Source organism: Leuresthes tenuis, unplaced genomic scaffold (assembly GCF_036924035.1).
Source record: "Leuresthes tenuis unplaced genomic scaffold, fLeuTen1.0.hap1 SCAF_20, whole genome shotgun sequence".
NCBI lineage: Eukaryota > Metazoa > Chordata > Actinopteri > Atheriniformes > Atherinopsidae > Leuresthes > Leuresthes tenuis.
In genome coordinates this window covers 22,902,145-22,927,233 of record NW_027325374.1, presented here as the reverse complement: position 1 = coordinate 22,927,233, position 25,089 = coordinate 22,902,145, and the positions used below count along the sequence as shown (strand labels likewise).

The window sequence follows — 25,089 nt, the reverse complement described above, 5'->3', positions numbered from 1 at the left end:
GGTTCAGTGTCTTGCCCAAGGACGCTTCGACATGTAGCCCAGGGAAGCCAGAGTCGAACCACCGACCTTCCGATTGGTGGGCGACTGCAAAGCTACAGGCTTTGACATTGACATTATGGAGGTGTGAAATGAAAGCTGTAGGCCCAGGGAGGGTGTGGAGTCTGTGTAGCTGGGGGCAGGTGAAGACAAGGCTGAGTGTTGATCTGAATTTAACCTACTGAAATACATGTTCCTCCCTGTCCATACTTCCATCAGTCTGATCCTCTTTCACCTTAAAGCTGTGATCTTTATCATTCCTGGCCAGACATCTCTCACATTGTTTTCCTGGAGCTTTCTTTCCAGCTTTTTTCTGTGCACCTTTATAATTTTTTTCAGCTGTTCTTGAACAGTCCTCAATAACTCCCCATCTCCACCCCTGAAGGGTTTCTTTATATGTTCAATAACTTTTTCAGGTCACTGAGGAACTTCCCCGGTAACAAACCCCAGATCAACACCGTCCTTGTGGGGATAAGTCAATGTTTCCTTTCTGACACTCTTCTCTCCAGCGTTGCTTCAGCTCATTGAGGTTTGCAGCAATGGTTTCTGCACAGCTCTCTTAAGGTCCCACCACAGCATTTCAGTCAGGCCTGGACTCTGACTGGACCATTGCAACACCTTGATTCTTTTCTTTTTCACACATTCTGCTGTAGATCTGCTGCTGTGTTTGGGATCATTGTCCTGTTGATGAGCCAGTTTCAGCCCAGCTTTAGCTGTGGGACAGATGGCCTCACATTTGACTGTAGAATACTTTGGTATCCAGAGGAGTTCATGGTGGACTCAATGACTGCAAGGTGCCCAGGTACTGTGGCTGCAGAACCAGCCCAGATCATCAGCCCTCCACCACCGTGCTTGACAGCTGGTATGAGGTGTTTGTGCTGATATGCTGTGTTTGGTTTCCTCCAAACGTGCTGCTGTGCATTATGACCAAACATCTCCACTGTCTGACCTTGGGGTGAACTTTCTGGGACGTGGGAAGATTGTAGATTCAGTTTTTTGCAGATTGTTGGAACCTACTTCTGAGAGACTCTGCCTCTCTAAGGTGCTCTTTTTCTCCACAGTCATGTTACTGACCTTTTGCCAATTAACGAGATGTAGTTGCAAGATGCTCCTCCACCTGATTCTTTTTGGTATTTTTAGTCTTTTAGCTATGTGTCAGTCCTCAGCAAGCTCACGTACAGGAAATGTATACGTCAGAACATCAATGTAGACTTTTATACAACTCTCACTCCCTTGCTATTAAAGCCACAGACACAACAGGGAAGCTCCTAAAGGCTCAAAAAGGTGTCACTCAAACGCTAAGCAAGGGAAAACCCACAGATACACACGGAGAATATGCAAGCACCACACAGAAAGAACCAGCTGAGATTGGAACCAGGAACCTTCCTGCTGTGAGGAGACCGAGCTATTCATCACACCACTGAGTGTTCGTTTACTGTGATGAACATCAGAAACATTTGGTCACTGTGCCTTACCATTCCTGATGCCAGATCTAGAAGTCAACACAAGTCTGTGGGCTCCTCTCTCCATCAGCCACTGAGCCAGCTCCAAACCAAAACCACCCAGTCCACCAGTGATGATGTAGGAGTGGGATGCAAGGCAGAAGGTGCGGCAGATAGCTGGTAGAGACAAAGGGGAAGCAGGCTGAACAGCTGAACCCCTTTCCTCATCCCGGACCTGTGTAAAGACAAGAAGGTTGAGAGGACACATACCAACATAGTAATGTAATTTCCAGTCATCACTGAATAACTTTCACATGAGCTTGCTCATGAGGTGGAAGGTCTATTAAGAGTATGAGTAAATCTCGCACCCTCTTAGAGTAACATCAAAAGCTGAAGTTCAGAGAGAAAACTCACCTGCAAGAGGACTTTGCCGATGTGCTTGCCCTGTGCCATGTATCTGAATGCTTGCTCCACTTGGTCTCTTTGAAACACTGTGGTCTTTAGAGGCTGAACAACACCTCCCATAATGCCATCCTTCAGCAGCTGGGACACCTCCTCCCACTCCTTGTTGCCTTCTTCAAAGAGAGCATCCAGTAGGATACCATGGAAGGCTACATTCTTCAGGAACAAAGCCATACCTGGGGAGGTCAAAGCAACACAGGGACACTATTCACTGATTTAGCGTTGGCTGCTGCTGCCTCTAAAAGTCAGCGTTAACTAGGATGAAACAACCAAGAGTCAAAATTCTTATTTAGGGCAAATGAGTGACCTCATTAAACAAAAAGACAAAAAGGATATTTCAGCATTCTGTTGTCCACACTGTCTCAGTTTTTTTATTGCTACAATTTTCTACAATTATCGCATACGGCATTCTCATTGCACTGTTCTGCAGCTGCATGTTGCAAGTTATCCTTATGCAGCCAGATGTGAATCACCAGCAATGTGTCAATAGTAAACAGAAGCAGGAAAGCATTATTCTATTGTTCTGAGATATTAAACTGAAAGAGAAAACTAGCTACAAGGCAATGTGAACACAGTGTAGCTCTCCAATTTCTCTTGACACTGTTTCTCCTGAATTCCCATGTAGTGAGTAAAATGTTTCAGATCATAGTCCCTTGGTAATTTTTATCCATCCATCTTGTGCTGAAGATTCTGGCTTCACCACTTTTTACAGGTTGTTTTCAACTAATTCCAACAAATATCTGTTTTTTCTTTGCACAGTATAGCTCTTTATATTTCCAAAGTACAATACTATACAAGAATAGCTATATCATAGCTCAGAATTTTTGGAATAGTCACATGAACATTCCCACAAAATTGTAAAATTTTAGGAGATGACCAAAATACATTTCACCTCCTTTCTTTCTGGCTTTATTTGGACTTCCTTCATAACAACTCATGACTGTGATACTTCATTACACAATAAATGTACTTGGTTTACGTTAGGAAAACATCATAGTTAGGGATCAAAATACATTTAATTAAGGGAAAGCTTCACTAACATTTTTCATAATGCCACTGCATCATGTCCTCTGACTGTCATATCAGATCAGGAAAACCCTCCAAGTTACCTCGCTGACAATGACACTACACTCACTGTGTAAATATCAGTGGCACAGGTACACCTGTGAAATCTAATGCAATGCCAATACATGGCGTGCATAAAGGAAAAACACTTAAACGCTCAGTTAATTTTCCTCATGCTTTTCTTGCCACACCGAGCCCTCACAAATGGAGCCTCTCTTGTTTAATTTGTATATGCTCCCTTTGGGTCAGATATTGCAGAACTTTAACATCAATTATCACAGTTATGCAGACGATACACAACTTTATGTGTCTCTGTCACCAGACGACTGCAGCCCAGCAGATGTACTGTGTCAGTGTCTGGAGGAAATAAACACCTGGATGAGAGAATTTTCTACAATTAAATGAAGACAAAACTGAGATAATTCTGTTTGGTAGCAAAGAGAAGAGGGTCAGCAGTAAATATTTTGAGACTCGGGCCTTTACAATCACTGATCAAGTTCGTAACCTTGGAGTGTTGATAGACTCAGATCTGACTTTCAGCAGCCACATCAAAGCTGTCACCAAGGCAGCTTTTTACCAACTCAGAAACATCAACACAATTAAAGGTTTTCTCTCCCAAAAAAAACAGGAAAAACTCATCCATGCATTCATTTCACAGCAATTCACAGCTGCGTGCATTGTAGAAGACTGGAAGAAGGCTGGAGAGACAGTGGCGTTCATCTAATTTAGAAGAGTCTCAATTAGTCTGGAAAGATAGTTTAATAACGTAAAGAAAGCGCTTCGTAAAGCTAGAACTGCTTATTATTCATCATTGATAGAAGAGAATAACAACAATCCCAGGTTTCTTTTCAGCACTGTTGCCAGGCTGACAAAGAGTCCGAGCTCTGTTGAACCATGTATTCCTTTAACTCTCAGCAGTGATGATTTCATGAGATTCTTTATCAGTAAAATTGTTTCTATCAGAGAGAAGATTAATGGAATCCTTCCCACTATTATCACTGATGTATCATCAAGTCCAGCAGCTTTAGAAGTATCTTTAGAACCTGATTTGTATTTGGACAGCTTCTTCCCAGTTGATCTTTCTGAGCTAACAACAGCAATAGTCTCTTCTAAACCAGCAACTTGTATGTTAGACCCAATCCCAACCAGACTGTTCAAGGAGGTTTTCCCCTTAATTGACACTTCCATATTGGATTTGATCAATCGGTCTTTGTTGACAGGATATGTACCTCAGACTTTTAAGGTTTCTGTAATTAAACCGTTACTTAAAAAAACCTACTCTTGATTCAGAAGTGTTGGCTAATTATCGACCTATATCCAATCTCCCTTCTTTGTCTAAAGTTCTTGAAAAATAGTTGCAGCTCAACTTTGTGATCATTTACATAGAAGTAATCTGTTTGAAGAGTTTCAGTCAGGATTCAGAGTGCATCATAGCACAGAAACAGCACTGGTGAAAGTTACCAATGATCTCCTCTTAGCCTCTGATAGCGGACTTGTTTCTGTGCTTGTCCTATTGGATCTCAGTGCTGCATTTGATACGATCGATCACAGCATTCTGTTACAGAGACTTGAACATGTTATTGGGATTAAAGGAACTGCATTAGGCTGGTTTAATTTATATGTATCTGATAGATTCCAGTTTGTTCTTGTAAATGAAGAATCTTCCTCACACATCGGAGTAAGCTGTGGAGTTCCTCAGGGTTCTGTGCTTGGACCAATTCTTTTTACTTTATACATGCTTCCATAAGGTAACATTATTAGACAGCATGGCATAAATTTCCATTGTTATGCTGATGATACTCAGCTGTACTTCTCTATGAAACCAATAGGTTGGTCAGACTACAAGCATGTTTTAAAGACATAAAGACCTGGATGACTCTGCTGGTTCGGGATCTGTGGTGGCTGGGGGGCTGCTGGCCCCCCCTGGTGTGCCTGCTGCGCTACACCCCAGCGGAGTCGAGCGAGGGAGGACGTGTGGATGTGTGGATGTATGGGACATGAAAGTGTGTGTGGTGATGATTGGGCCTGGGTCTGGGACTTGCTGTCATCTGGCCTGCCTGTGCTTCTCCCGATGGGGGGGTGGCATTGCCTCTCCCTGCTGCTCACGACTTCACCCACCTGTGGGCACGTCTTGACTCCCAGGGCACTTGGCCAGGGGCGCTGGGACAGGCGCTGACCCACTGTGTGGCTGTCTGGGGCGCTTGGCCCTCCCGGGTATTGGGTGGGGCCTCTGCCGGGGGGTTTGGGGGCGCTCGGGCTCCTGGGGCCCGGGTCCGGTGCACGGCCCATGTCTGGGCAGCTGGGGCCTGGTGGGGTCGGTGGGCTGTTGCCCCTGGCTCCCGGAGGGCCTCTGCCCTATGCTTATGGGGGCTCTGTCCGGGGGCTTCCTCTGCAGTCTTCTGGGTGGATGCGTGGTTGTCCCTGCGGTGGGCTTCCTGGGTTCTGTGCTCCGTGGGGGCTGCTGGTGGCCTGGGTCTTGTGGCCCTCTCTGCCTGCTTCTGATTGCTTGGGGGGGGCTGTGGATTGTGGCCGTGTACGCTTATACACTCATAACTAAGCACGGTTATCATGTAGGTCCTGTGCCATGGGTGTTGCATGTTCTCACACACACACACACACACCCGCACACACATACACACACACACATTCATTAGTCCAGTCGCATGCACGCTAAGCAGTTGATGTATTATCATGTTGTCTCAGGTCATCTACATCCACAGCTGTGTTGTATGCAATTGCTGCTACTTGTGCTTGTTTTTGTTTGTTTGTGTGTTTGTTTTTTCTCTGCTTGTCTGCTTTCAGGAGCTCCTGGTGGCTCTAAGGCTGGATTCGCAACAAAGACCATGGATTGTTGTCTGTTTTGTTTTTTTACAGGTGTAGCAGCTGGTTGTCTGGTTTTTGTTTCTATTTTTGTTCTGTTTCCTCTTCTTTCCTCTTCTTCTTTCCCGGTCCGGTTCAGCTATGTTATATATTGTAAACAAAAATAAATATATGGGCATCAAGGGGAGCTTTACATTTATAAAACTTCCCTTGGCAAAGCAAATCTGTTTGGCATAAAAGGTATTCAGACTACAATTCTGCTGCCATCATGCTGAACAGGACAAGGGAAAAAAAAAAAAGACCTGGATGACTCAGAACTGTCAGCTTTTAAATTCAGACAAAACTGAAGTTGTTCTCTTTGGACCTGAGCGCTTCAGGGAGAAATTGTCTGGTTATATAGTTACTCTAGATGGTATTTCCTTGGCTTCTTGTTCTACAGTGAGGAACCTTGGAGTTATTTTTTACCAGAATTTATCATTTGACGCACATATAAAACTGGTTTCTAGGACTGCCTTCTTTCTCCTTCGTAATATTGCTAAAATCAGGAACATCATGTCTCAGGGTGATGCAGAGAAACTAGTTCATGCATTTGTTACTTCAAGATTGGACTACTGTAATTCCTTATTATTGGGCTGTCCCACATATTCTCTGAAAAGCCTCCAGCTGATCCAAAATGCTGCAGCCAGAGTTCTGATGAGAACTAACAGCAGATATCATGTTTCTCCAGTTTTAGCTTCTCTTCCTTGGCTCCCTGTTAAATTCAGAATAGAATTTAAGATTCTTCTCCTCACATATAAAGCTCTTAATGACCGAGCTCCATCATATCTTAAAGCTCTCATTGTAAGATATTTTCCTAACAGAGCACATCGCTCCCAAACTGCAGGTTTCCTTGTTGTTCCCAGAGTTTCTAAAAGTAGAATGGGAGGCAGAGGCTTCAGTTATCAGGCCCCTCTCTTGTGGAATAAGCTGCCAGTAAATGTCCGGGAAGCAGACACCCTTTCCACTTTTAAGATTAGGCTTAAAACTTTCCTTTTTGATAAAGCTTATAGTTAGGGATGGCTCAGGTAATCCTGAAACATCCCATAGTTAAGCTGCTATAGGCTTAGACTGCTGGGGGACCTCATCTGTCACACCTTTCCTCACTTTGCTCTCTTTTTCCCCATTTAATTTCTCAAATGATATTATGTACATGTGACATTATTGTGGTTATTAACTTGTGTTTCCCTGTTCCAACAGATATCCTTTGAATGGTGTTATGGTGTTTTTCCCCCCTCTTTTCCCTCTTTTCTGTCTTCTCAAACCCCAGCTGGTCGAGGCGGATGGCCACCCTTCCTGAGTCTAGTTCTGCCAGAGGTTTCTTCCTGAGTCTGGTTCTGCCAGAGGTTTCTTCCTGTTAAAAGGGAGTCATTCCTTTCCACAGTCGCCACAGGCACGCTCAGGACGGGAGACTGGACTGAAGACAAGTTTCGGTGCAATCTGTTGGTTTCCTTAGCTAGGATATTATTTTTTGAATTGGCTCTATATGAATTAATTGTATTATGATTACAATGAATTGAATTCCTATTGGCTTGAATTGGACTATATTACTTAAGTGCCTTGAGATGACAATTGTTGTAATCTGGCGCTATATAAATAAAATTGAATTGAATTTAATTGAATCTCCACTAGACTCGATTACTGTAATACTCTTTTAACTGGACTTCCCAAAAAAGAGCATTAAACATCTGCAGCTCATCCAGAACGCTACTGCTAGAGTTTTAACCAGGACTAAGAGATCTGAACACATCACACCAGTTTTAAAATCTTTACACTGGCTTCCAGTCAGTCCCAGAATATATTTTAAAAGCCTACTGATGATTTACAAATCCCAGAATCTGTGATATGTTCAGAGAATATAAACCCAGCAGAGCTCTTAGATCCAAGGTCTCAGGTCAGCTGGTCCAGTCCAGAGTCCAGACTAAACCTGGAGAAGCAGCATTTAGCTGTTATGCTGCAAACAAGTGGAACAAACTGCCAGAGGAGATTAACCTGTCACCAAATGTAGACATTTTTAAATCCAGGTTAAAAACATTTCTTTTCTCATGTGTCTATGCATGTAATCTGCACGGTATCTTTTAACTTATCAAGACTGTTGCTTGTTTTTAATCATTATAATTTCATTTTAATTATTCTCTCTCTTTCTTTTTTCATTCTTTTATGTATTTTAATGATTTTTCTGCTCCCTGCTGCAATGCTTTTGTTTTATGTAAAGCACTTTGAATTGTTTTGTACATGAAATGTGCTATACAAAGAAATTTGACTTGACTACTACTTTTGAAAATAATGTAAGGTAATTTCTCACACTTATGTTATGACTTTTGAGGTCCTTTCTTACCAAGTGGGGAGTTGTTGGAGAGGTCGTATTTGCCAATCTCCAGAAATCGTCCATGTCTGGCAAGGCAGCGAATGCTCGCCTGAAGCTTCTCCTCAGCCAGAGAGTTTAACACCACATCCGCACCTGAAAATACACACATAAAACACATCTAAACTTGTATGTTAGACCCAATCCCAACCAGACTGTTCAAGGAGGTTTTCCCCTTAATTGACACTTCCATATTGGATTTGATCAATCGTTCTTTGTTGACAGGATATGTACCTCAGACTTTTAAGGTTGCTGTAATTAAACCTTTACTTAAAAAAACCTACTCTTGATTCAGAAGTGTTGGCTAATTATCGACCTATATCCAATCTCCCTTCTTTGTCTAAAGTTCTTGAAAAATAGTTGCAGCTCAACTTTGTGATCATTTACATATAAATAATCTGTTTAAAGAGTTTCAGTCAGGATTCAGAGTGCATCATAGCACAGAAACAGCACTGGTGAAAGTTACCAAAGATCTCCTTCTTAGCATCTGATAGCGGACTTGTGTCTGTGCTTGTCCTGTTGGATCTCAGTGCTGCATTTGATACGATCGATCACAGCATTCTGTTACAGAGACTTGAACATGTTACTGGGATTAAAGGAACTGCATTAGACTGGTTTAAGTCATATCTATCTGATAGATTCCAGTTTGTTCTTGTCAATGAAGAATCTTCCTCACACATTGGAGTAAGTCATGGAGTTCCTCAGGGTTCTGTGCTTGGACCGATTCTTTTTACTTTGTACATGCCATTAGGTAACATTATTAGACAGCATGGCATACATTTCCATTGTTATGCTGATGATACTCAGCTGTACTTATCTATGAAACCAGATGAAACCAATAGGTTGGTCAGACTACAAGCATGTCTTAAAGACATAAAGACCTGGATGACTCAGAACTGTCTGCTTTTAAATTCAGACAAAACTGAAGTTGTTCTCTTTGGACCTGAGCGCTTCAGGGAGAAATTATCTAGTTATATAGTTACTCTAGATGGTATTTCCTTGGCTTCTAGTTCTACAGTGAGGAACCTTGGAGTTATTTTTTACCATAATTTATCATTTGACACACATATAAAACTGGTTTCTAGGACTGCCTTCTTTCACCTTCGTACTATTGCTAAAATCAGGAACATCCTGTCTCAGGGTGATGCAGAGAAACTAGTTCATGCATTTGTTACTTCAAGATTGGACTACTGTAATTCCTTATTATTGGGCTGTCCCACATATTCTCTGAAAAGCCTCCAGCTGATCCAAAATGCTGCAGCCAGAGTTCTGATGAGAACTAACAGCAGAGATCATGTTTCTCCAGTTTTAGCTTCTCTTCATTGGCTCCCTGTTAAATTCAGAATAGAATTTAAGATTCTTCTCCTCACATATAAAGCTCTTAATGACCGAGCTCCATCATATCTTAAAGCTCTCATTGTAAGATATTTTCCTAACAGAGCACATCGCTCCCAAACTGCAGGTTTCCTTGTTGTTCCCAGAGTTTCTAAAAGTAGAATGGGAGGCAGAGGCTTCAGTTATCAGGCCCCTCTCTTGTGGAATAAGCTGCCAGTAAATGTCCGGGAAGCAGACACCCTTTCCACTTTTAAGATTAGGCTTAAAACTTTCCTTTTTGATAAAGCTTATAGTTAGGGATGGCTCAGGTAATCCTGAAACATCCCATAGTTAAGCTGCTATAGGCTTAGACTGCTGGGGGACCTCATCTGTCACACCTTTCCTCACTTTGCTCTCTTTTTCCCCTGTTTTATTTCTCAATTGATTTTATGTACATGTGACATTATTGTGGTTATTAACTTGTGTTTCCCTGTTCCAACAGATATCCTTTGAATGGTGTTATGGTGTTTTTCCCCCATCTTTTCCCTATTTTCTGTCTTCTCAAACCCCAGCTGGTCGAGGCAGATGGCCACCCTTCCTGAGTCTGGTTCTGCCAGAGGTTTCTTCCTGTTAAAAGGGAGTCGTTCCTTTCCACAGTCGCCACAGGCACGCTCAGGACGGGAGATTGGACTGAAGACAAGTTTCGGTGCAATCTGTTGTTTTCCTTAGCTCGGATATTAATTTTTCAATTAGCTCTACATGAATGAATTTTATTATTTTGAAATTATTTAATTGGATTTCATTGGATTATGATTACAATTAACTTAATTCCAATTGGCTTGAATTGGACTATATTATTTAAGTGCCTTGAGATGACATTTGTTGTAATTTGGCGCTATATAAATAAACCTGAATATTATTGAACTGAAATGATCATGCTCTGTCCACTTGTGGCACTCCATAAGTAATTGACAGGTATTAACAGGCCAAGCACAATGTGGCTAGGACAATTGCAGAGGCAAAAACTGTGTTGGAGTGGGAGGAGTTTGGTGAGGCCATGAAAAAATTATTTCAATTGGTCTCAAGAAGATTCTGGCAACCCATCAAATGCCTCAAGTGGGAGAAGTGGTGCTTTGCCAAGGAGCTCTGAGGATTTATGTGGAACTCTGTTTCCACTGTTGCTCCTAGGATCCATTCTCAGATAAGCAGCAAAAAAAGCAGATGGATTAGGGCGTACGATTGTGCTTGTAAGACTTGTATAAATGATTGGTATACTCTTTAAAATAACTGCAGGGTTTATAATGATTCAGCCATAAAACCTAACAACAGGGTTTGAATGTCATTGCCTTTAGTGTGATTCATTTAGCATGTGTTCAGGAATCAGTGCTGTATGCAGAGGTCTCAAGATGTACAGTGTAATGGTTGATATGAAAAACGGAGACAAGTGAACTCTCATGACCATATTCCATGAGCTGCAACAACAACAACTGAGAGGCCAGGTTTTCCACATTTGGAGTAAAATAAAAGGACGGCACAGCACACTTTGTGCAGTTGATTCCATGTACTGTTCTCCCTGGTGGATTTGAGAGGATTCTTTTATAAACACTACAGAAAACAGAAATTGTTGGAACTCAGTGTGCTGAATACATCTCATTATTAGACTGCCAAGGCTCTGACCTTTGCCCTGTGTATGAAGTAGAACATGCTGTTCAAAAGAAGTGTCCCTGGAGTTAGCGAAGGATTCTGCTGACAGCTGAGGGAACCTCTCCTGCAGGTAGGTCCGCTTCTCTGCCGAGCCTACAGATTCCACACAAAAAAATTGTTTGGACTACTTCATTATCTACAATGTCACGCCTTCAGAATTTACTATATTATGATGTAAACATAATTAAACAACTAGATATATATTGCACTTAGTGTCAATAATCAGTGTGATCAAATATTTTGCATTAAAGACAAAATATGTGTAAGAAGACATTTGAATGAGAAATGAAAGTAATACAGAAAGTAGCTTTACATGAAATAAAATAGAATGAGTGCATTAAAACAGAGCTCATCTTTCGGCACCACAACAGTTTATATATATATGATTGTTGAATACAAACCAACTGTAGTAAAAACTCTGCATTTCTTGCTGAGTGCTATGGAAATGGCAGCTTGGCCAACTCCCCCAGACCCAGAGTGGATCAGAACAGTCTCACCGGGGCGGAGTCTGCCTCGCACCACCAGAGAGTAATAGGCGGTGGCGTAAACCACTGGCACTGAGGCTGCTTGTTCCAGGGTCCTGCGCGCGCACGCACACACACACACACACACACACACGCACACACACACACCATATTGTGGAGTGAAACTATCTGCATGAAGACACTGTACTACTTGCTGTTGTGAGATCATCTGCAGTGTCTAGTGTCTTGAAGAGAAGTTTCGGTGCAATCTGTTGGTTTCCTGATTTAGGCTACTTTTTTTCTTTTTAAATTGGCTCTCTATGTATGAATTGGACTAAATTCTAATTTAATTTTGTTGTAATTTGCGACTATATAAATAAAATAAAATTGAATTAAAATAGACTGACTGTATCAATCCTAAATTTAGCATACTCCATTGTGAGACTGAGGAACACAACCCGTAAATGGACCAGATTTGTCAAAGAACATGGCTGCTTCTGACAGATATGAGTAGTATAACTGTCCGCCATCAGTCCTATCCCAGCCCCACCAACTATTCAAGTGTCTTTGGGAAACACAGTGAACCCCAAATTACCAAAGAAAAACACTGTACAAACATAATAAGTACTGTGTAAGAATGGGTCAGTGAGAAACACATTGTGTCGTGTAGTATCGAAATACATTTCTTTCAACAGAAATATGACTTCCAAGTTCAAAATCAGATACACAGTTCAGTGGTCCACACACGTTTAGTGTCTTTTTAACTTTGTCTCGGTTCAAAAAAAGCACTTTACATGCGTCTCACCTTCTCACATAGACACTCACACACTAATTATATACATAATTATATACATAAAAGGGGAGGCTGTAGCTCAGGAAGAGCAGTCATCTGCCAATCTGAAGATCAGCAATTCAATTCCCGGCTTCCCCGTACCACATGATGAATTGTCCTTGGGCAAGACACTGAACCACACGTTACTGTACTCCTGATCCAGCCATCAGTGTGTGAATGTGTGTGTTACAGAGAAAAAGCACTGTATAAACGACGATGTGCTGTATGAGTGCATGTTTGAATGAGGCTTGTAGTGGAAAAGTACTTTGAGTGGTTAGTTAGACTGGAAACAGTCCATCTATTTGCACTCCATTTACAGTATCCAGCTCTTTTTCTCACCAATCACAAGATCAAATTAGGGACAGCTTGCTGCTGTGTTTCTTGCCCAAGAATACTTCATTATATGTACAGACTTTGGACCAAAAAGTCAATGTTCAGGCTGAGCCATGAACCCCCACTCAATTAGTCAGATCTAACTGGGGCAGCTGTAGGCAGCTCAGGAGAAAGACCAAGCATAGTCGCCTGCCAAACGGAAGGTCAGTGGTTCGACTCCAGACTTCTCCGAGCCACATGTCTCCAGCCCCACATTGCCTACTGATGAGTCTATCGGTGTATGGATGCGTGTGAATTAGAACATAAAGCACTGTGTATGCGGTGTATGGGTGAATGGGTCAATGTGACATGTAGTGAGAAAGCGCTTTCTCTGGTGACTAGAAAATCGCTATTTATTTTCTAAAATACACAAAAGAAACACACAAACTTTAAAAATGTCACACTAACCAGCTGAGAGGAACTTTCCAAAGGAAGCGCTTGTCAGCATCCACAACTGTCGCCAGGCCTTTAGCTGGCAGAAGTCCCATCACACGTACACCTGAGCTATCACGGCCAGAAAACTCCATACCCAGCATGCACTGCTGCAAGGCTAGATCCCCTACACAAAAATACAGCAAAAAGGAAAAAAATTGTTATGTTTGAGGATGTTTTTTGGTTTTATGGAAGTAGCACATACAAACAGAAACTTGTTTTCATATCGTCACGGTGATGCATTCGCCAGCCCCTAAACCTGTCCAAATAAAATAAAAGGAACACACTCGGTTCCTTATTTTTGGACCTGATGAGGATGGTACTAATACACAGCTCCAGTCAGAATTATTATCATCATTATTACCTCTAAATATCCAAAATCAAACACACGTGGAGCACTTTTGTTAAATTGGTTCTGAATCAAAACGTACTAACATGATTCAGCACCTTTCACACATTTTTGCTTGCAGAATCTTTTTCAACAACTTCAACCTAACATCTTCTCTTTTCTGTTGCTCCTTTTGTAAGTTCTTTGTACATACGTTGCACCCCTCTCAGATAAAAACCATAAAGTTAATCCAAAAAAGTTAGCATTAAATGACTATACAACTACTATGAATTGGGCTGTTTGGGATTGAACTGGTTGCTAACTGGAATCGTTTGCTCTCACTTCAAAGTGAGATGACATATTGTGAACTGAAATGATTAAAAATATAGTGAGTTAATAGAATAGATAATAGATGAACGAGGCTATAGAATGGTGGCTACAGAAGCTCTGGACATTTTGTGTCTTCTTTGTGAGATTTTCTTCTGGCCTTCTTTCTGTGAAAAGACTAAGAAGGATGTCTGCTGATAACTCTAGCAATTTTTCACATCTGTTTCACATATGATTCGTAACCATGGCAATGGGAAAGTTGTTTCCATCTGGAAGCAGCTGATTTACCTTTCCAGAGCCCAATTAATGCCTGGACACCCCAAATCCGAGTGAGTTTGAGAGAAGATGTCTAGCAGTCAGAGCAGGAGAAAAAGTGACATAAGGAGGAGGAAGTTTAAACCATTTCTACGATGGCAGTCTAATGCCTATGCCTGGCTGTGCCTCTTCCTCCGTCCGCAGTGTTGTTCATTGTTCATGTTTTATCAGTATTTTTGCTACATTTTTGTCTGGCCTCGCCATGCGTTACTGGTGATAAAATCTGTTGTGGATCATCTCCAGAGTCAACTTTCCTCCATTAAAAGGATGGTAATTACTGCCCACTCCATTGCCAACAGGTATATATTCTAAGTGATTTGTTCCGTTGTGAGAAGCTGGATTTTATGTTCAACTCCAAGACCTGGCAGGGTGACAACGAAGTCTCACATCTTTAAGAACCTCGTCTTGGAGACTGCTCATTATTCTGTACAGCTAGGATTTTTTGCAGAGGAGGTAGAAACTGTCATTCTTAAAAAGACGTTGTTATACCAGATGATCTCTTCAAGCTGTTATAGCTCTTTTGAGATGACTATGACCAAAATTGGACGAGCTCAACCCATGTATGGTACTTTTTTTTATCGTCCACCTGGGTCAGCTGCATCTTTTCTGTCGGAATTTGAGGACTTTTTATCTCCCACTATTAAATTAGACCGGATTATCATTGTTGGGGACTTTAATATTCATGCCGCGGACACATTAAACAGTACCACTAAGGAGTTCCTCAGCATCACGGACTCCTAACTTTATTCAACATGGATCTGGCACTACTCATATTGCAGGGCATACCTTGGACACTTTGTGTTGTTACTCTTGACCATTTGCACATGAATTAAATTGTTTACAGTGACCATAAATCAGTCTACTTTAATGCTTCTTGTAACACAGGCACTTTATTGATAAGTTTTCTTCTCTTTTCTGATAATATTGAGCTCCTTGTTAATTCTTTTAATGAACACTGCCTTGCCAGTCTCAACCAGGTCGCTCCTTACAAAACTAGTCATTGCTCTGTCATTTCTCACCCCTCCCCCCGGTTAAATAATCAAGCTCATGGCCTTCTACGTCCATGTCAAAAAGCAGAACAACTGCGGAAGTCCACAGGTTTAATTGTCCATCGTGAGTAGCCTACTTCAAATACCTTCTTCCCCCTTATTATGAGGCAGTGAAAAGCTAGATCCTCTTATTTCAGTTATCTCATAAATCCTAATAAGAATAATCCCAGGGTATTATTTGATCCTATCAGCAGTACCGTTTTCCCTCCACCTAATTTCTTAGTTACTTCATAACTAAGGTGATGGACTTGAGATCTAAAATCTCCTTGAGTTCCTTCCGTAATGTCGATGGTCCTCAGTGCCTCAGCATTAGTCCATCACTGCTGTCAATCATTAACAGTTTACTGAGTCAAGGTTGCGCTCCATCCTATTTTAAACATGCTGAGGTAACTCCTCTAATAAAGAAACCTAATCTTGATGGCAGCTCTATTGATAATATTTGGTTGAAATTGAAATTATTCGAAAAATTTGTAGAAAGTCAGTTCAGATCTATACTGTGCAAATGACGGATATTTTACCCTTTTCAGTCTGGCATTCAAAAACATCACCCCATTGAGACTGCTCATTTGAAGGTCTACAATGATCATTTAATTGCTTCTGATACAGGTAATTGTTCTATATGATTTCACTTGATCTCAGTGCAACCTTTCATACATTGACCATAACTTAATACTTAAGGTTTTAGCTGGTATCTCTGGCTCTGCATTAGATTGGTTTTCGTCTTACTTATCCAATAGGACTTTCTCTGTTAAGATAAACAAGTCTACCTACAACATTGCCTCCCTAACCTGTGGGGTTAAACAAGGTTCAGTCCTGGTTCCATTATTATTTCCTCTCTACATGCTTCCTTTTGCTGGCATCAGTCAATCTTTTAATGACATTTCTTATCACTTCTATGCCGATGACATTCAGCTGTACAGGTCTTTTAAGCCTCATCAGCTGGATAGCCCATGATTATAGCTCCTCCTGAACTATGTAATAAAATCAGCCAGGTTGTTGCTTCTTTTTATCCAACTGCGAAGTTCGGCATTCAAAATATTGGTGTAATATCCAATATTTCCCGTTTCTTTCACTTAAGGAACGTTTCTTAACTGCAACGTGGTCCTCAGCTTAATTGGAAAAAATACTTGCATGCATTTGTGTCATCATGTTTAGAATATTGTGATGCCCTGTTTATCGGTTTGAACAAATCATCTCTACTACGCCTCCAAGCTGTACAAAATGCTGCAGCCAGACTAGCAAGCAAGCTCATGTCACACCTATTTTATACTCATTACATTGGCTCTTAATACATTTTAGGATTAGTTTCAAAAGTCTTACATTAACATACAGAGTAATAACAGCCAGGCCGCAGATTTTATATCTCAGCAGAGACTGCATATAAAAGCAGTAGAAATGAACTTCCTCTGCACTGTGTCATCCTTCAGAATAAAGTGAGAAGCTCTGTCATACTGGAGGGGCTCAGAGTAGAGTTGTTGCTATCTTAGTTAGTTTGGTCTTTGGGATGCCACCAAGACACCTCACAGGGGAGGTGATGATGCCTTGGATACACTCAGAGATATTATCTCTCAGCTGGCCTGGGAACGCCTCTTTGTTTCCTCAGCTACCACCTCCAAGTCATCTGGAGGGACAGAGTTCTGAAGAGCTCCTATCAGACTATAGCCCCCATGACCCTGTCCCAGATAAGGGGTAGATAATAGATAGATGGATTTCTGAAGATATTCTGAACTTACACTTCAGGGGAGCCAATAAATCTACACAGGAATTTAAGAACAAAATGAGTTCCCCGTTTGTTCTCTACACAATCGCTACCTGGAATAGCATCTGGTGGTAGTTTGCCAGTGGCCAGCATTATGTCTCTGAAGTTGAGTGAGCTGTAGTAGACATGACACAACTGCACGTTGGGGTTGTTGCTGACAAAGTGGCGGAGTGGAGAAGCAATCCAGCGCAGTGAAGCCAGATCACCTCGAGTCAACACATTGACATATGCGGCCTCTGTCAACTCTTCTTTCAGATCTGACAACACAAAACACACATCATGGGCACATCAAACATCCTGAAAGGGAAAGTGCATTTAAGAAAAGTGATCTCCCTAAATCCCGCGCACAGGAGAAACTCGATAGTTGTTTGACAATTCAGAATCCTGCTTGATTTTTAAATGTTTCAATGGATTTTCAAACTATTTTTTTGTCACTTTTAGGGGAGTGATTACATAAAAGAAAAATTCTGATTTTGTATTTGGTTTGAAAATAACATTTGCTTTAAATCTCCACATCATAACATGTAGCTTAGCAACTTTTGCACGGTTTTGACGCTGTTAGCAGTGTAGCCCAATTACCTGGAGCCTGGAGTAAAATGACAATATTGAGATGAAAAAACCTCTTGCAGCCCCATTTTCACAAAAAGTTGGGAAGTTTTCTAAAATGCAAGGAAAACTTCTATCTGTTATTAATCACTACATGTAGTCCACAGTCCAAAGAAATGATTTTCAGTCGATGACCAGCATCATTGTGTTTAGCAACACACTCAGTAAAAGCTGTTCAATTGGTAAATTAAGACGGAAGAAGAAGAGGGAAGTTTAGAGAATCTACAGTAACAGAATTCAGGAAGATTCTAAAATCTGCAGATTAATTTGTGACAGGTGAGGGTGTAAGGATTTGGTATAAAAGGAGCATCCACTAAAATCTTCCGACAATCATGTAGCACTTCTTATTTTTCTTTGAAAAGAATTTTGTGAAAAGATTCAGGGAGTCTGGGGAAATCTCAGTGTGGAAAGGCCAAGGACAGAAACCACTGTTGGATGAGCTCGGAGCCCTCAGGCAGCACTGCATGAGAAACCGTCAGGCCATCATGATCAATACAGCCACATGGGCTCAGGAGGAGCTCGGAAAAGCATTTTCACTCAACACAGTCCACGGCTGCATCCAGAAATGTGACCTGAAGCTGTATCACACCAGGAGGAAGCCATATATCAGCTCTGTGCAGAAACACGGCCCAGTTCTCTGGACTCCAGCTCATCTCAGATGGACAGAAAGAAAGTGGACACGTGTTCTGTGGGCCACGTTTCAGCTGCTTCTGGGAAAAACTGACGTCTGCTTCTACAAAGATTTGAAAGAACATCCAGGCTGTTATCAGAGAAAGGTATAAGGAAAGAGAAAGGTTTAAAGCCAGCGTCTGTGATGGTATGGGGGTGCATCAGCAGTTAGAGTCCTGGTTTGAGGCCCTTTGCCACCCTTTGGGGCCATTTGTCCACTTTGCTGCATGTCCTCCCACTCTCTCTCTGCCCTCATTTCCAGTTGGGGAACTTTCCAATAACATAACAAAAGGCAGATTTACAGTTAAAGACTGAAGGAATAATTTGCGTTAGTTTAAATCTCTCCATATTTTATGATATGCTCACACATCAGGTAGGTAAGGTAGATCTAGATTTTAAGATTGTCAAGATCTCCAACAAAATCTGGTCAAGTTGGCTGTTGAGCTGAAGTTCAGCAGAAGTTGCGTGATGGTGCAGGATGGCAAACATGACGGTAAATCTACTGTTTACTAACTCCAAACAAATGAATCTGGGGTGGCCCAGTCACAGCCCAGAGCTTATTCTTCCAAGGATTCCAATCCCTCGGAACAACAGGAACAGAACTGCAGAAGTCTAATTTATGTATTTTGATACCTTGAGAGATGAGCTGGTGTCTGAAGGTGCCCCACCGTCCATCTCTGAACACATTCATAACCAGATCGCCCTCTAACACTGACTGAATGGAGCAATGGCCAGGCTGGAGGCTCAGTGCTTCTGAGGACTCGTTTAGATTGGACACAAATATACAGCTGGGGACAAAGAAAGAGAAAGTATTACAAGTATACAAGTTGTGAACAGCATGCAAAAAAGAAAACATTTAAACAGCTGGTGTAAATGTAACAAGTCGACTTTGGCTGTCATGCACCAGAACATCTCTTCAAGTCTGTCGTGTTCTGTTTTTCTTAGCAAAAATACTACAAATCGATTGTGTTGAGTTTAAAATTCATAAATACACAGACACTGTACTATGTAGCAAAGAAACGTCATACCGTATTCGGTCACCACCTGGCTCCTGCCGAAGACAGTTGACCATTCCCACAATGCCACAGTAGGCCAGAGAGGCAGTCAACCACACGGGACGGTCTGATGAATCTGCCATCATCACCTGCTTCACACATCCACACAGAATCATATCAGCAAAGCAATCTGCCATGTTCAGCTGACTGAGTATCTGCTTCCAGTATCAGTCAACATCTGAGTGATGGATAAATACTTTGACACACCCAGTACTGTAATTTCATCATTGTTTGAATTTCCATCCATTCTTAAACACAACAAAAAAAGTTAAGCCATCAGACAATAGCCAAAGAATGAAGATTGGTTTTCGACTCGTGTTTTCTACCTTATTTGCTCTTCCACTCAAACTTGATGGGTCAGTACTAATCTGACTACAGAGACAATCAAAGAGCTTCCAGGAACCAGATATTTCTATAGATTTTGCATATTCATATGTAATGTGTTTTTTTTTGTTTGTTTGTTTTTTTTCAAAGACAATCCACTGCCAGAAATAATGTCACATCTGTGATGAAGATTGAAAGAGAAGCATGTTCTGACATACCAAGGTGGAAGGTATTCAGAAACCCCTCAAAAACTCTCAGTCTGTGGACGGCCATGTGGACAGGGCCAATACTTTTAACCAATATTTCAATAGGTTTGATAGTGTGGCTTTTTCCACCTCTGCTTCTGCTCCCTCCACCCCCACCACTACAGCTGCTTCCTCTAACTGCTTCCACTGCCCAGCTGTACTTCCACCTCAATGGTAACTCGCATCACCAAGCCTCCTCCTCCACCTGACTGCACCGCCACCTCTGCAGCAGTTTCCACTGCCAGGCCTCCTGAGCACAGCTACACATCCACCTCTGCGGCAGTTTCCACCGCCAGGCATCCTGAGCACAGCTGTTCCTCCACGTATGTGGCAGCTACCACATCCAGGCCTCCTGAGCCCAGCTGCAGCTTCACATCTGTGGCTGCTCCCACCGCCTGGTCTCCTCAGTCCAGCTGCACCTCCACCTGTGGAGCAACTCCCACCACTAGCCCTCCTCTGTCCAGCTGCACCCCCACCCTCATCTCTGCAGGGGCTGCAGGCCCAGATGGAGTCTGTCCAAGGCTTCTGAGGGACTGTGCTGGTCAACTAGCAGTCCCTCTTTAGAGGCTCTTCAATATGAGCCTTCAGATGGAAAAAGTCCCGGTGCTGTGGATATACCGGTGCCCAAATTAGGGCAACCGGTGGAGCTGAATGACTACAGACCGGTGGCTTTGACATCTCATATCATAAAGACCTTGGAGAGACCTTGTTCGCTGCATGAGATTGCAGGTGGCTGAGGATCTTGACCGCCTCCAGTTTACACATAGGAGTGGAAGACGCGATTCTGTACATGCTTCATCAGGCATATGCTTCTCTGGATGTGCCTGGTTTATATGTGAGAATCATGTTCTTTGACGTATCCAGTGCCTTCAACACCATACAGCCTCCAATACTGAAAGACAAGCTTCTAGGTATGGGTGTGGCCCCCTCCCTGACATCGTGGATTATAGACTATCTGACTGCCAGACCACAGTATGTCAGGATGGAAAAATGTGTTTCTGGAACACTAGAATGCAGTACTGGGGCTCCACAGGGTACTGTTTTGGCTCCTTTTCTTTTCACCCTGTATACATCAGACTTCAGGTACAACTCAGAGTCCTGCCACATACAGAAGTATTCTGATGATACAGCTGTTGTGGCGTGTGTGCGGTGGACAGGAGGAGTACAGGGACCTTGTGGAGTCCTTCTATGGCTGGACCAAAAATAACTGTTTGATCCTGAACACTACCAAAACCAAACAGCTGGTGGTGGACTTCAGGAGATCTAAAACTCCATACCAGTCAGACTGTTCAGACCTGCAAATACCTGCGGGTGGTGCTGGATAATAAACTGGAGTGGTCTGCCAACATAGAAGCAGTGTACAGGAGGGGCCAGAGCCGTCTCTTCTTCCTGAGACGGCTCAGGTCCTTCAATGTCTGCAGTGACATGATGTGCATGTTTTATCACACTATCATTGAGAGTGTACTGTTCTATGCTGTTGTCTGCTGGGGGAGTTGCACTACAGCAGTGTTTCCCGGTCCTCATGACACACTGCCCTGCATGTTTTTTTTTATGTTTCCCCTCCTCCACCACACCTGATTCAAATGATCAGCTCGTCATCAAGCTCTGCAGTGGCCCGATAAGGAGGCCTACAAAAACTGTAGGCGCCTGGAGAAACTGGTAAAAAAAAGGCCAGTCCTGTTGTAGGCAGAAAGCTAGACCCTCTCGGTGCTGTGGTGGAGTAACGGATGAGGAGGAAATTATATTCTGTATTGGATAATAATCGACATCCTCTTCACAGCATCCTGGCAGGACAGAGGAGCAGCTGCAGTGAGAGGCTCAGCTCACTGCGCTGCAGAACTGAGAGGTTCAGGAGGTCCTTTGTCCCCACAGCCATAAAGCTTTTTAATAGTGACTGCTGACATGTTCTTCTCACATTTATCTATTTAGTAATTTATTATTATTATTGTTGTTGTTGTCTAGTATGAAATCTTTGTAAATATTTATAATTTTTTGAGCTACTCGACTAATTTGAATTTCCCCCACTGGGGGATGAATAAAGTATTTTTCTATTTCTATCTAAAGATTTTATGTAAAGTTTTAGCAAGCCAAATTCAAGACACTTTACCCTACGTAATACACCAGGATCAAAATGGGTTCATCCTTGAACGACAGGGGTTCCACAATGTTAGGCAGGTTCTTAATATTATTCAAGGTCTGGAGGAAACTACAGACAAGGCTCTCTTGTCTTTGGATGCTGAAAAGGCTTTTAATAATGTAGAATGGCCTAATCTTTTTAATGTCCTTGCAAGATTTGGATACAGAAATTTTTTTTTTTTTTTTAAATGGGTTTGATTATTATATTTAAACTCAACAGCAGAAATAATAACAATCAAAAACATTTCACAATCTATTGTGATAGAGGGGTTGTCACCAGGGCTGCTCTCTTTCGTCTCTTTTGTTTACCTTTGCAACAGAACCTTTGGCAATAGCTATAAGAAATAGGACTGAAATAGGTGGGATACTTTTTTGCAATAATGAACATAGAGTTGTACTTTACGCAGATTACATAATTTTGTTTGTTTCACATATCAGTAAAACAATTCCAGTCATTCTAGATCTTATAAGCACCTTTAGTAAAATCTCAGGGTATACCATCAACAATAGTAAATCATCCATTCTATTGCTTAACGAGAAAGAAACCGAAAGTAGCCCCACAAGCTTCACCATTTAAGGTGGTGGATCACTTTATATATTTAGGCATTGAGATTAGGCGTACGTTAAATTTGATTGATTTAATTATGAATCTTTAGTGAATAAGATATCGAGACTAGCTGAAAGATGGATGTCTCTACCACCGTCTTTGGTAATTAAACCTTTACTTAAAAAACCTACTCTTGATTCAGAAGTGTTGGCTAATTATCTACCTATATCCAATCTCCCTTTTTTGTCTAAAGTTCTTGAAAAAATAGTTGCAGTTCAACTTTGTGATCATTTACATAGAAATCTGTTTGATGAGTTTCAGTCAGGATTCAGAGTGCATCATAGCACAGAAACAGCACTCTGATAGCGGACTTGTTTCTGTACTTGTCCTGTTGGATCTCAGTGCTGCATTTGATACGATCGATCACAGCATTCTGTTACAGAGACATGAACATGTTACTGGGATTAAAGGAACTGCATTAGGCTGGTTTAAGTCATATTTATCTGATAGATTCCAGTTTTTTCTTTGTAAATGAAGAATCTTCCTCACACATTGGAGTAAGTCATGGAGTTCCTCAGGGTTCTATGCTTGGACCAATTCTTTTTACTTTATACATGCTTCCATTAGGTAACATTATTAGACAGCATGGCATAAATTTCCATTGTTGTGCTGATGATACTCAGCTGTACTTATCTATGAAACCAGATGAAACCAATAGGTTGGTCACACTACAAGCATGTCTTAAAGACATAAAGACCTGGATGACTCAGAACTGTCTGCTTTTAAATTCAGACAAAACTGAAGTTGTTCTCTTTGGACCTGAGCGCTTCAGAGAGAAATTATCTAGTTATATAGTTACTCTAGATGGTATTTCCTTGGCTTCTTGTTCTACAGTGAGGAACCTTGGAGTTATTTTTGACCAGAATTTATAATTTGTCGCACATATAAAACTAGTTACTAGGACTGCCTTCTTTCACCTTCGTAATATTGCTAAAATCAGGAACATCCTGTCTCAGGGTGATGCAGAGAAACTAGTTCATGCATTTGTTACTTCAGGATTGGACTACTGTAATTCCTTATTATTGGGCTGTCCCACATATTCTCTGAAAAGCCTCCAGCTGATCCAAAATGCTGCAGCCAGAGTTCTGATGAGAACTAACAGCAGAGATCATGTTTCTCCAGTTTTAGCTTCTCTTCCTTGGCTCCCTGTTAAATTCAGAATAGAATTTAAGATTCTTCTCCTCACATATAAAGCTCTTAATGACCAAGCTCCATCATATCTTAAAGATCTCATTGTAAGATATTTTCCTAACAGAGAATTTCACTCCCAAACTGCAGGTTTATTTGTTGTTCCCAGAGTTTCTAAAAGTAGAATGGGAGGCAGAGCCTTCAGTTATCGGGCCCCTCTCTTGTGGAATAAGTTGCCAGTAAACCAGCAGACACCCTTTCCACTTTTAAGATTAGGCTTAAAACTTTACTTTTTGATAAAGCTTATAGTTAGGGATGGCTCAGGTAATCCTGAAACATCCCATAGTTAAGCTGCTCTAGGCTTAGACTGCTGGGGGACCTCATCTGTCACACCTTTCCTCACTTTGCTCTCTTTTTCCCCCTGTTTAATTTCTCAAATGATATTATGTACATGTGACATTATTGTGGTTATTAACTTGTGTTTCCCTGTTCCAACAGGTATCCTTTGAATGGCGTTATGGTGTTTTTCCCCCATCTTTTCCCTCTTTTCTGTCTTCTCAAACCCCAGCTGGTCGAGGCGGATGGCCACCCCTCCTGAGTCTGGTTCTGCCAGAGGTTTCTTCCTGAGTCTGGTTCTGCCAGAGGTTTCTTCCTGTTAAAAGGGAGTCATTCCTTTCCACAGTCGCCACAGGCACGCTCAGCACTGAAGACGAAGTTTCGGTGCAATCTGTTGTTTTCCTTAGCTGGGATATTATTTTTTGAATTGGCTCTACATGAATGAATTGGATTATGATTACAATGAATTGAATTCCAATTGGCTTTAATTTGACTATATTATTTAAGTGCCAATTGTTGTAATTTGGCGCTATATAAATAAAATTGAATTGAATTGAATAGGTAAATCAGATATTGAGATCACATCCTGGTATGTCAGAAGGTTGAATAAGCTAGTGAAATTAAAACAGGTACTAGGCAGGATTAGACTTAAATCTCAAATTATTTTTCTGCAAGAATCACATCTGACTGATGTTATGAAAAGATGTCTTGGACAAGTTTTTGCTGCCCCATTTAACTCCCAAGCGAGAGGCGTCATAATTTTGATCCACAAATCAAGCCCATTCAGGATCAACCAGGAAATAATTGATCCAGCTGGCAGATATATTATTTTGCAGGGAACAATATTAGAAGTCCAAATTA

General features: G+C 41.6%; 1 protein-coding gene across 2 annotated transcripts in view; it reads right to left on the bottom strand.

Moving 5' to 3' along the window:
• The window catches only part of fasn (fatty acid synthase), a 109,461-nt gene that overhangs the window by 16,758 nt on the left and 67,614 nt on the right, over positions 1-25,089 (bottom strand). The window contains exons 25-33 of one of the 2 annotated variants that reach the window (XM_072373579.1): positions 19,426-19,544; positions 19,031-19,185; positions 17,176-17,379; positions 13,321-13,471; positions 11,646-11,824; positions 11,218-11,337; positions 8,200-8,322; positions 1,893-2,116; positions 1,512-1,713 (exon numbers count right to left, since the gene is read on the bottom strand). In XM_072373579.1, the coding sequence (XP_072229680.1) occupies positions 1,512-1,713; positions 1,893-2,116; positions 8,200-8,322; positions 11,218-11,337; positions 11,646-11,824; positions 13,321-13,471; positions 17,176-17,379; positions 19,031-19,185; positions 19,426-19,544 (1,477 nt within the window). The remainder of the gene's footprint in view (positions 1-1,511; positions 1,714-1,892; positions 2,117-8,199; positions 8,323-11,217; positions 11,338-11,645; positions 11,825-13,320; positions 13,472-17,175; positions 17,380-19,030; positions 19,186-19,425; positions 19,545-25,089) is intronic. The other variant, XM_072373580.1, reaches the window with a different exon arrangement.